The sequence below is a fragment of the Panthera onca genome, chromosome B3 (genome assembly GCF_046562875.1).
Source record: "Panthera onca isolate mPanOnc1 chromosome B3, mPanOnc1 haplotype 2, whole genome shotgun sequence".
Lineage (NCBI taxonomy): Eukaryota > Metazoa > Chordata > Mammalia > Carnivora > Felidae > Panthera > Panthera onca.
The window spans coordinates 72,220,713-72,233,305 of NC_138344.1; the positions used below are offsets into that span (position 1 = coordinate 72,220,713).

Genomic DNA, 12,593 nt, shown 5'->3' on the forward strand with positions numbered 1-12,593 from the left:
TCTCTGGATGTGGAAGTGTGCCAGCTTTTGAGTGACTTTAGTCTCACTTTCTACTGTTGGAGTAGCTGAGGTTGTTTGTCTGAAGGGGATACCAAGGAACTGCTAGAAAATGGTATTTTACTTAAAACTGTGTTTGATCTTATTGTATTGATATTATATGGCTACATAAAAGAGAAAAATAATAAAGAAAACTTCACTGAAATGTAAGCATTAGGATAAACTGAAGGTTTCACCAGTGGGGGACAGACACTTTCAAACCTCACTCTTAGTCCCAGGGCCTCCTATCATTCTCTTCAGGGCCAGCTTTACCTCTTGGTTCCGCAGAGTGTAGATGAGGGGGTTGAGGAAAGGAGTGATAGCTGTGGGAAATAAGGCAGGTGCCCCATCCAGGGGGCTGTTGGTTTCAGGCCTCAGGTAGATGAAGGCACAGGGCACATAGTACACGGTTACCACGGTTACGTGGGCCCCACAGGTTGAAAAAGCTCGGCGCCGCCCATCAGTTGTGCGGATTCTCAGGATGGCCTGAGTGATCTGTACATAGGAGAGGAGGATCAGGGAGAAACAAGTGGCAACCACCACCCCAATGTCCACAAAGGTCACCTGCTCGTTGACTGTTGTATCAGTACAGGCTAGCCTCAGAACTGCAGGGATGTCACAGAAGAAGTAATCTACCTGGTTTGGCCCACAGTAGGGCAGACGGAAGGTTAGGATAGCCTGGAGGGCCCCATGGATGGATCCTGCCACCCAAGCTCCAGTCACAAGCAAGGTACTCAACTTAGCATTCATGAGAATATGGTAGCGCAGGGGTTGGCATATTGCCAGGTACCTATCGTAGGCCATCAGTGTATAGAGGAAGCACTGGGTGCTGCCCAAAAAGTGATAGAAATAGAGTTGAGCAACACAGCCGCCAAAGGAGATGGGTTTGATGCCTAGAGTGAAGCTCATCATGAGGCGGGGGACAATGATGGTAGAGATGCCCATGTCAATGACGGAGAGAACACCAAGAAAGATGTACATGGGACGGGCATGGAGCTGCGGGTCTACCCAGACAGTGACTAGAATGAGCAGGTTTCCCAGCTGAGTCAGGATGTAGATTAGCAAAAAGAACACAAACAGAAATGTCCTTAGTCTGAGTGGGTAGGGAATTCCTGTGAGAATGAACTCAGTCAACGATGTGCTGTTGACTCTTTCCATCCTCTGGAGATTTTACCTAGAGAATGGACAAGAGAAGAGTTAGCATGGAAGTGAGGAAAAACTAGAGAAAGAGCTTGTAAAAAATGAAGGACAATGATGGAGAAGTTTCTTTATGTGGGGGAGATGACAGATAGGGAGAAGTATGCTTTATGGCAGGAGATGGCCTATTTAGTAAATACAGTTTTATTGGAACACAGCCATGCTCATTTACTTATGTGTTGTCTGTAGCTGCTTTGGTGCTATGATGGCAGAGTTAAGTAGTTGCATTTGTCCTGAAAAGCCTAAAATATTTATTCTCCGGGCTTTTACAGAAAAAGCTTGCTCCTAGGAGTTTGTACCTGGAACACTTTTGCCAAAGATTAAGGGTTTACTGGAAGCAACATGTGTGGGAAAAGACACTTGTTTTGTTAGATGCTCTGCCACTTTAACCTCCAGAATCCACTGACTCATTCTTATCGTGCCAGTACATAAACTTATACGTAGAGTGGGGAGTATGCAGAAAGGGAATGAGAAAATTCTTTGTATCCATTTGTAGTAGAAAGAATGGAACACAATTGTGATTAAATGGCTAGTTGTATGTGACATATCTTGATGCTGTGTGAGTCTACTCTCCAAGTTCTTTACAATGAAAGGAAGTCCATGAGGCTGTAAGCATGTAAATAAAGTTACAGTTGGTACTTGCTGCTATGTATTTTGTTTCTTTGTATATAATAGTGTGGCCTTGGGACACAGTAAAGAAAGAGAGGAGAAAAGGAAGCAAAGAGGGATGTCTGTAGTGAGACATCAGAGATGAGAGAAAAAGCAAGGATGACTGGAGAGGATGAGAGAAGAGCAGGGCAAATGGCTCTCAGTGTGGAAGAGTTATTTTAAGTTTTTGGTCCAACCTCTTGATTGGCATTTCCCACCTAAAGAAAAAGGTTGATTAATGAGCTTTTAAAACTCACCAGTTGTACAATTCGCTAATATCTAAGCTTATGGGTTGAGGTGGTATGTCCAAGAAATTGAAATGGATTGATTCATTGATTTTGCTCTGGAATGATTCACATCCACTCAGAAGGAAGAGAGTGAGATTAACAGAGAAGTCAGGAACTCTCTGATTAATAATTCCCTCCAGCTTCACTCTTGTGCTTTGGCTCAAATGAATGTGAAGAGCAGGGAAGTGACAACCTTTGAGAAAGACATTATGTACAGATGGTCCTGCTGCTGGCTGGAAACCCTAAATGTTAATATTGTAATGAATCTGGGTCATCAGCTTGCTTCTTGGCTCCGAGAAAAGTTTCACAGCTCTGTTGGGTTTTCATTTCCTTATTGAGGTTATGAGGATGGGGAACAAAACTCTGGACCCAATTCTGACACATAGTGACCAAGGGTGGGTAGTTATACTCAACCCTTACATTAAACACTTAACTTAAAAAAAAAAAAAACACTTAATTTTAAAACTGCTATATCCATGCCCTGTCAAAGCTTAGCCCTCATTATTTTACCATCTCTTATAGAATTTTAAAAAGGCACCAGTAAATCATTCTACCCGTCATATTGTTGTTTTGTTTTTTTTTTTTTTTTGCAAGTGAATGGAACAGCAGTTGTGATTTTTCAAAAAAAATATTTAAAAACAGTGATGGCTGAACTTCAAAAGTTGACTACAGAGCTCTTCTGGAAGTCAGAGTTACAAAAACAGGCCCATTCCTTCCATTTCCCAGTTTTAGGAACTGCAGAGGGTTACAAGTTTCCTTGAGAAATTCATAACAGCCCCCCAGCAGCCCTGGCCTGAATGAGTTCAGGTAGTTTCTCTGGTGCTTGTTGTAGGATGCTATAGTTCCCCAGGGTCACAGAAATCTGATGTTAAACTCTGCAGATTTAGAAGCCTGATTTGGTCAGGTCTCCTTAGAGGAATCAACACTGGGAAACCAATTCATGTTATTCAATACCTGAGAGAATGACTTGTAAACCAAACAGCCAATTTGATAATTTACAGTGGGAGATCTCATTCCCATGACTGAAATAGTGTATTTACTACCCAGGGCAACCACTTACTAATATTAAGATCTCGGGAAATCAAATTAGGAATCGGATGCATATTTCTAAGTTTTGAATCAGAGCAAAGAAACTATGATGGGGCACACTTAATTGAGGCTGTGATAGGTATAACTCAATGAGTTATACCTGGTGAATTACACAGTACGTTTATCTAGAAGTATTCTTTAATCTTGCCTTCAGATACAATATTTTTTTTCAGGAAGTAGTGGGGTTACATTGATAAAGTTTTACTTTATTAATTTTCTTCCTAAATTTAATTTCCCTAGTCATTTTTTCTCTTTTGTTTTCCATACTGTTTTCCTGTTTGCATTAGGGAATGTTCTCTGTTCTTTGAGTTACTCTCTAGGAACTGTTATTTCTTTGGGGAAATTTGCTGTAAATAGGGAATTCCAGTCCACACAGGGTATGCTGATTCTTGTTTTCATTCAGAGAGAATAGTATTTCATTACCTTGCCCTTAGATTTTAGATCCATCTTTTTTTCTTTCCCTAATTTTTTTAAAGCAAGATCTATGCCCAATGTGGGGCTTGAACTCATGATGCCAAGATGAAGAGTTGCATGCCCTACTGACTGAGCCAGCCAGGTGCCTAGACTCATCTTAATGGGAACGATGAGGGGATGGGATGTAGTCTTATTTGTAATACTGTCCTTATTAGGTGTGCTCTCATTCCAGTTGCAATGAAAATTTCCTCCATTTCTTTAACAAGTTTTCCCTCATTTAGCTATAAAGATAATAAATGGGACAATTTCCTTTTCGCCTCAGATCTGTTACGACCGTCTTCCTTGTGGTACTGCCATTATCATAGGTCTCCAAGAATGAAGCTTGGTATTTACTGGATGAACACACTTCTGCTTGCTCTGATTCATTAATATCCCAGATGTGGCTCTGAGACACATTCAATCATTTCAATAATAAAACTGCAGGGAAGGAGAGAGAGAAGAACATGGCACAAGGAGAAAGGAACAGGACATGGATGAAACCTCCATGGACTAGGGTGATATGAACTCACAGAACAATGGTATTTTACATCTGTGTAGTGCTGTCATGATCCTCAGAGGAGATAAATGACAGAGGAGTCCTATAGCTGTATGGTGCAAGAGTAAGGACCCCAACTAGATTTTATGGTTTTAAGTTCAGTATTCCTTTAAAAAATTTAATGTTTATTTTTGAGAGAGAGAGAGAGAGAGAGAGAGCAAGCAAGCATGAGCAGGGAGGGGCAGAGAGAGAGGGAGACACAGAACCTGAAGCAGGCTCCAGGCTCTGAGCTATCAGCACAGAGCCCAACATGGGGCTCAAACTCATAAACTGCGAGATCATGACCTGAGCTGAAGTTGAATGCTCAACTGACTGAGTCACCCAGGCGCCCCTCCAGTTCAGTATTCTTTCTACATTTTACTTAACATTTTTTTCCTACAAATAATATGATTTACTAAATTATTTTGGCTTATTTCAGGATTTTAAATCATTAGAAGTTTTCAAAATTCACTGGCAATGTTAATCCTGGTGTCCTGAGGCCATAGCTTTGTCTGTGATCTGAGTAACAATTTTAAGAGTTTGATGGTTTATTCTGTCAAAGACTCTAAATGGGAGCTGCTGCTCTATTTCTAAACCTAGATGTAGAATTAAGTGCAAGTTTTAAAGTTAAACAAGAGTTAATATTTCTTACTATGAATCTGTGAAGTGGACCATCTCCTTTCTGTCTGGGATTCTAGTGCACTGAGCATGTCTTTGGGAAGTAGATCATTGCCTGGGAGCTTAGCAGTATTTTCATTTTACAGAGATTTTGACTGTGAAGGTATTGATGCAGGATGCTTTTCTTTTATGTTTATTTATTTATTTTTGAGAGAGAGAGAAAGAGAGAGAGGAAGCAGGGGAGGGGCAGACAGAGAGGGAGACAGAGAATCTGTCAGCACATAGCCTGATGCAGACCTCAAACTCATGAACTGTGAGATCATGACCTGAGTCTGAGTGGGATACTTAACAGACTGAGCTACCCAGGAGCCCTGATGCAGTATGTTTTTGAATTGTGATATGATACCAAATATGAAAAGTTATTTAGTACATGCATGTTATAAGAAAGATATGGGAATCATTAGTAGATCACAAAATGATTACACATCTATAAATTTGATCATTAAAAATTTGCTAGTGACTGATTTGCCCAGGGGATCAGGTATCTTTTCTAAGGAGATAAAGGGCACAGTCTTGACCCCATTTCAGCAGATGACTTTTGCTTAATTCTGGTCCCAAATACATACCTAACTCTAGTCACCTATCTCTCAAATGGCCATGAAATAAATACATATTTAAAAAACAGTTTTTTAATACAACTAAATCAGATTAGACTTTCTTTTAGTTTGTAAAAAGCATCTCAAATATTTAGAAAATTTAGATGATCTGCTGTCATTTTCTGAATTTTACAATAAGACATATAAATTGTAAAATTATTTAGAGGAATAACATTGGAATGAACACATATAATGACATGAGAAAATTTGGAATTACTAAGTCTGAGAAAGGAGATAAAGCATTTCTATTAATGCTGAGCACCTGGCTCAGTCGGTTAAGCATCCAACTTTTGATTTCAGCTAAGGTCATGATCTCATGGTTCATGATATCAAGCCCCATGTCTGGCTCTGCATTGAGAATGTGGAGCCTGCCTAGGATTCTCTCTCTCCTTCTCTCTTCCCCTCCCCTGCTCACCTCTCTCTCTCTCTCTCTCTCTCTCTCTCTCTCTCTCTCTCTCTCTCTCTCTCTCTCAAAATAAATATTAAAAAACCCAAAACTCAAAAACATTTCCATTAACATAAAACCCTTATTAGAGTAATGAGTTTGAAGCATGTAACATACTCACTAACATAGAAATCAGATTACAATTTTATTCATATCCATCCTTCACATTTTGGGCAAAGAAACTGCCTTAAGGGTGGGGGGAGGGATCTGATAAGGAACAAACAGCAAGGTGCAGAGATGGAACCACCACAGAACTCTAAGATACTCTTACCTTCTCTGGTTGGTATGCAATCCAGGCAGTGAATGAACCTCTTAAGAAAGGTAGCTTTGGATGAATTGTAGCCAATACAAGTCTTGTGGAAATAGTGTTATCTTGATATAAAGTAGCTAAATGGTAGCTGCATAGTCTTTCTGTGGGAGCATAAAGAAACATATATTGAATGATTAGACAAGGGAAGACATTGAGAGATGAAGTGACTGAGTGTGGAGAAATCCTTCGCACGGTGTTTGGACTGAACATTTATATATATCTGAAACTTTGTGTTCATCTATATTTGAGAATATCTTCCTCTCTTTTAAGAACTTCTTTGCACCAGTGATCTTGTAAGTGATGTTTAATTCTGGAAAATGGGATAGAACAATGGCAGGCGCTACTTGGGGGCAGGTGCTTCACCTGGTGGTGCCAGTATCCACAGAAACTCCTTTTTCAATCTGAGATAAGGTATATAAATCTGTTCCTAGAGAGATTTCAGTGGCTTTGGATCCCACAGAGTCAGCAGATTTTGTTGTGAAGGGCCCATGACAGAAGACCTGAATAGTCAGTTCTGGTTGGAACAAAGTGAAGGACCAAATTACTGAAACCTGATTTATTTGCTCGTTTATTTGTAGACGTCCTCTTCCAGTTGCCTTATTAAGTGGGGGAAGAGTTTTGGCCTCCACTGAAAGTAATTGCTAAGGTTGGTCTCTCTTGTGTTCTGTTACTTCTTTTATTTTCTCTAGAGTCAATTACAGTGTGTGAGACTTGCAGCTTGGGGACTATTGTAATGGGATCCCTATGATAAGCCAAGACCAGTATCTTGATTTGTTTCCTGGGATACCCCCTTAGTTTCCAGCTTTTCCCAATTTTGTAACATTGGCAGGGACAAAATCTGTGGGGCTTAATAAGGCTTGTTGTTGATTTTATGTCTGTGATTTCTTTACTCTTCCAAAAAAAAAAGAAATTTGGAGAGAAAAAAAAAGCTAGTGTGGTTGTTACTGGTCAATGATATCTTCTTATTGGCACATTCACACTTTATGAAAGTCATATGTTAGAATTACTAAGGTGCTAACATAGATCTGATAGTGTAGGAGAAACAGACTCTCAGGGTAGAGGAACATGGAAAGTCATCCAATCTGTCATCTAGCTGTCATATATAATACCATAAGTGATGTTCACTGAGCAATGATTTTTATTAATATTTCTTGGTTCTGTGTTTTTGAATACTTTGAGATTGGTCTTACTTATTTTCTGCTAGTCTGATCTTTGGAATTCTCTGAACCCCCCCTTTCCATTTTTTTTCCCCTCAAATGTCTAGAGATGGTCTAGGTCTTCAGAGAATACCTTAAATGTGATCTGTTTCACCTGCCTGCAGGCTTTTGTGGTGATCTCTATAGCTCCTAAGTTGCCTTGGAATTGAAATGTCTAGAGTAGAGGTTGGTGAACTTTTTCCGGAAAAGCCAGATCATATTTTTGGCCATGAGGACCATACAGTCTCTGTTGTAACTATTCAAGTCTGCCATTGTACATAGAAGTGGCCATAAACGATACACATAAAATGGGCATGGCTGTATTACATAAAACTTCATTTGTGGACACTGACATTTGAATTTCACATAAATTTCAATGACAGAAGTCCTTCCTTATCAGTAATTACTTTAAACGCAAATGGTTAAACTTCCCAATCAAAGACAGACTGGCAGAACAGATAAAAAACACATGATCCAATTATATGTGTCTGTAAGAGACTCACTTGAGATCCGAAGACACAAACAGGCTGAAAGCGAAAGGACAGAAAAAGATATTCCATGCAAATAGTAACCAAAAGAGAACAGGAGTAACTATACTAACACCAGACCAAACAGATTAAATACAAAAAAGTTACAAGGGACAAATAAGGACATTACATGGTAAAAGACACAACAAGGTACCATTACATGGTAAAAGACACAACAAGAAGATATAACAATGATTAGTGTTTACACAGCTAATGACAGATCGAAATATATGAAGCAAAACCTGATGGATTGAAAGGAGAGATAGATAGATCTACAATAATAGTTGGAGACTTCAATATACCACCCACAATGGATAGAACAACAAAAGATAAGGAAATAAAGGACTTAAACAACAATAAGCCAACTAGACCTAACAGAGATATACAGAATATTCTACCCAAAACCAGAATACACATTCTTAAGTGCACATGGGACATTTTTCAGGATAGACCACATATTAGGCCACAGATTAAGTCTCAATGTATTTAAAAAAATAGACATGCGGGGCGCCTGGGTGGCTCAGTCGGTTAAGCGGCCGACTTCGGCTCAGGTCACGATCTCACGGTCCGTGGGTTCGAGCCCCGCTTCGGGCTCTGTGCTGACAGCTCAGAGCCTGGAGCCTGTTTCGGATTCTGTGTCTCCTTCTCTCTGTGACCCTCCCCCATTCATGCTCTGTCTCTCTCTGTCTCAAAAATAAATAAACGTTAAAAAAAAAATTAACAACAACAAAAAATAGACATGCTACAAAATATGTTCTCTGACTATAATGAGATTGTTAGAAGTTAATAAAAGGAAAACTGGAAAATCTACAATATTGTTGAAATTAAACACACTTTTAAAAAAATGTTTATTTTTGAGAGAGAGAGAGAGCGAACATGAGCAGGGGAGGCACAGAGTGAGAGGGGGTACAGAGGATCTGAAGTGGGATATGCACTAACAGCAGGGAGCCCGATGCAGAGCTCAAAATCACAAACTGTGAGATCATGACCTGAGCCAGTCAGACACCTAACTGGCTGAGACCCAACACAATTTTTTTTAAAGTAAGCTTTACACCCAATATGTGGCTTGAATTAATGACCCTGACCAGGAGTCACATGTTCTACTAACTGAGCCAGCCAGGCATTCCCAAATAATATACTTTTAAACAACCAATGTACAAAAGAAGAAATTGCAAAGGAACTTAGAAAATATTTAAAGATGAAAACAATATGACATACCAAAGCTTTTTGGACACAGTGAAAGTAGTGCTAAGGGGAAACTTAGAGCCATAAGTGCTTACTTTAAAAAACAAAAAGAATCCCTGGGTACTGATAGCTAGCTCAGTTGGTAGAGCATGGAACTCTTTTTTTTTTTTTAATGTTTATTTATTTATTTTGAGAGAGAGAGAGAGAGACCGAGTGAGCAGGGAAGGGGCAGAGAGAGAGAGAGAGAGAGAGAGAGAGAGAGACAGAGAGACAGAGAGAAAGAGAGAGAGAATCTTAGGCTAGCACAGAGCTTGATGCAGGGCTCAATCTCATGAACCATGAGATCATCACCTGAGCTGAAATCAAGAGTTGGGGGCTTAACTGATTGAGTCACCAGGCACCAGAAGCATGCAACTCTTGATCCCAGGGTTGCAAGCTGGAGCCCCATATTGGGTATAGAGTTTACTTAAACAAACAAGCAGAACCAAAACAAAACCAGAAAGATCTCAATCAACAATGTACTTTTAAAACTAAAGGATCTAGAAAAAGAAGAACATACTAAACCCAGACCTAGCAGAAGGAAAGGAATAATAAAAGATTAGAACACAGATGAATGAAAAGGAGAATAGAAAAACAATAGAGAATGTCAATGAAACCAAAGAAAAGATAAAAGAAATGGACAAACTTTATCTAGATGGACTAAAACAAAGAGAAAAGACTCAAATTATAAAGCCAGTAAAGAAAGTGGGGACATTACTATTACTTCTACAGAAATAAAACAGATTATAAGGGAGTACTATGAATAATTGTATACCAAAAAATTGGATAACCTAGATGAAATGAACGAATTCCTAGAAATACAAAACTTGCTAAGACTAACTTGTGAATAAATAGAGAATCTGAAAAGACCCATAACTAATAAAAAAATTAAGTAAGTAATGAAAAAAATCTTCCAACAAAGAAAAGCTCTGGACCAGATGGCTTCATTGGTAAATTCTACCAAACATTTTAAAGAAGAACTAATACCAATCCTTCTCAAACTTTTCCAAAAAATTGAAGAGGAGGAAACACTAACTCACTGTATGAGGTCAGCACTACCCTGATATCAAAGCCAGAAAAAGACTACAAGATAATTACAAACCAATGTCCTCTATATATACATTGATGCAAAATCCTCAATGAAAAACTAGCAGCAGAATTCAGAAGCATTTTAAAAGATTATACACCATGATGCCAGGTGTGCTGTGATTTTCCATAACCCCTGAAATCTTGCTGCTACACGATCGTGTGAACTTTTTCTGGGGCGGGCTAGCACCCAGCTGCAGTCTCTGGGCATCGGCAGCAACACGGTCCTGCATACGTTCCTGGGGGTGGGCCAGTCCCTGGCCATTGCTCAGTGAGACCCTCCCCCAGAAGGTCTGAGAGGGTCAAAGCTGCAGTTCCTCAGAAATGAGGGGTTGGGAAACACAGCTGCATCTGAGAAAAAACTCAGGAGGGAGGTGCTGCCTGGCAACCTGATGGCTTGGTTATGGACAGTGTAAAAGTGGGCAGTGGATGGAAGCTGGAGACAAAGGACAGGTGCGTGATTGCTGGTCAGGGAGAACAGAGTTCTGATACTAGAGACTGGGTAGTTGGGTAATGCCATTTTCACCTCTCCTGCGCATGCGCATACACACCTACAGGCGCCACAACAATCCACCCCAGTAAGCTAAGCAGCGCCATCTAGTGGAGAACGGAGCTGTTACACTAAGCCCCGCCCATCTGGGCCAACCTCATGCTTCAGGAACACCACAAGTCTTTCCACCTGCTTAGTTTACAGACTATAAAGTGCTTCATAGTTTGACTTCTAGGGGAAAACGATGTAATTTCAATCATATTTCAGTCTGTTCAGTAGTCCATCTATTCAATTTTCTTTTTTTTCATTTCTTTTTTTTTGTTGAATAAAGAAAAAAGTTTTTATTTTCAATTTTTATTAAAAATATTTTCTTTAATTTTTTTCTACTATATTTTTTACTTTTGTGTAAAATTTTCAAATTCTATTTTGCTTCCATCATTTCGTTTTATTCTATTTCATTGTATTCATTTATTCAAATTTTCAAAACGTTTTCCTTTTTTTTCCTTTTTCTCCCCCACCCCCTTTTTTCTCTAATCTATCAAGCTTCTTTCAACAACCAGACCAAAACTACCTAGGACCTACCATCATGTATTTGATTTTGTGTGTGTGTTGTTTTTAATTTTTTAATTTTAATTTTTTACTTTATTAATTCCTTTTCTTCTGTCAAAATGATGAAATGAAGGGATTCACCCCAAAAGAAAGAGCAGGTAGAAATGACATCCAGGGACTTAATCAACACAGATACAAACAAGATGTCTGAACCAGATTTTAGAATCATGATAATAAGAATACTAGCTGGGGTCAAAAATAGATCAGAATCCCTTTCTGTGGAGATTAAAGTAGTAAAAGCGAGTCAGGATGAAATAAAAAATGCTGTAACTGAGCTGCAATCTTGAATGGATGCCACAGCAGCAAGGATGGATGAGGCAGAGAAGAAAATCAATGATATAGGGGACAAACTTATGGAGAATAATGAAGCAGATAAAGAGACTAAGGTAAAAGAACATGATTTAAGAATCAGAGAAATCAGTGACTCATTAAAAAGGAACAACAGGTGTCCCAGAAAATGAAGAGAGAGAAAAAGGGTAGAAGGGTAATGTGAGCAAATCATAGCAGAAAACTTTCCTAACCTGGGGAAACACAGACATCAAAATCCAGGAAGCACAGAGGACTCCCATTAGATTCAACAAAAACCAACCATCAACAAGGCATATCATAGTCAAGTTCAAAAATACTCAGGCAAGAAAAGAATCATGAAAGCAGCAAGCGAAAAAAAAGTCCTTAGCCAGCAAGGGAAGACAAATCAGGTTTGCAGCAGACCTATCCACAGAAAGTTGGCAGGCCAGACAAGAGTGGCAGGATATAGTCAATGTGCTGAATCAGAAAAATATGCAGCCACGAATTCTTTATCCAGCAAGGCTGTCATTCAAAATAGAAGGAGAGATAAAAAGTTTCCCAGACAAACAAAAATTAAAGGAGTTTGTGGCCACTAAACCAGCCCTGTGAGAAATTTTAAGGGGGACTCTCTCAGGGGAGAAAAGATGAAAATACACATACATACATACATACATACATACACACATACCAAAAGCAACAAAGATTAGAAAGGACCAGAGAACACCACCAGAAACTCCAACTCTACAAGCAACATAATGGAAATAAATTCCTATCTTTCAATACTCACTCTAAATGTCAATGGACTCAATGCTCCAATCAAAAGACATAGGGTAACAGAATGGATAAGAAAACAAGACCCATCTATATGCTGTTTGCAACAGACCAACTTTAGACCTAAA

General features: G+C 39.2%; 1 protein-coding gene across 1 annotated transcript; it reads right to left on the reverse strand.

The window, feature by feature from the left end:
* Positions 1 to 252: 252 nt before the first annotated feature.
* On the reverse strand, positions 253 to 1,194 carry OR10G3 (olfactory receptor family 10 subfamily G member 3). The gene has a single exon (XM_060617398.3). The coding sequence runs from the start codon at positions 1,192 to 1,194 to the stop codon at positions 253 to 255; it is 942 nt and encodes a 313-aa protein (XP_060473381.2).
* Positions 1,195 to 12,593: the final 11,399 nt, after the last annotated feature.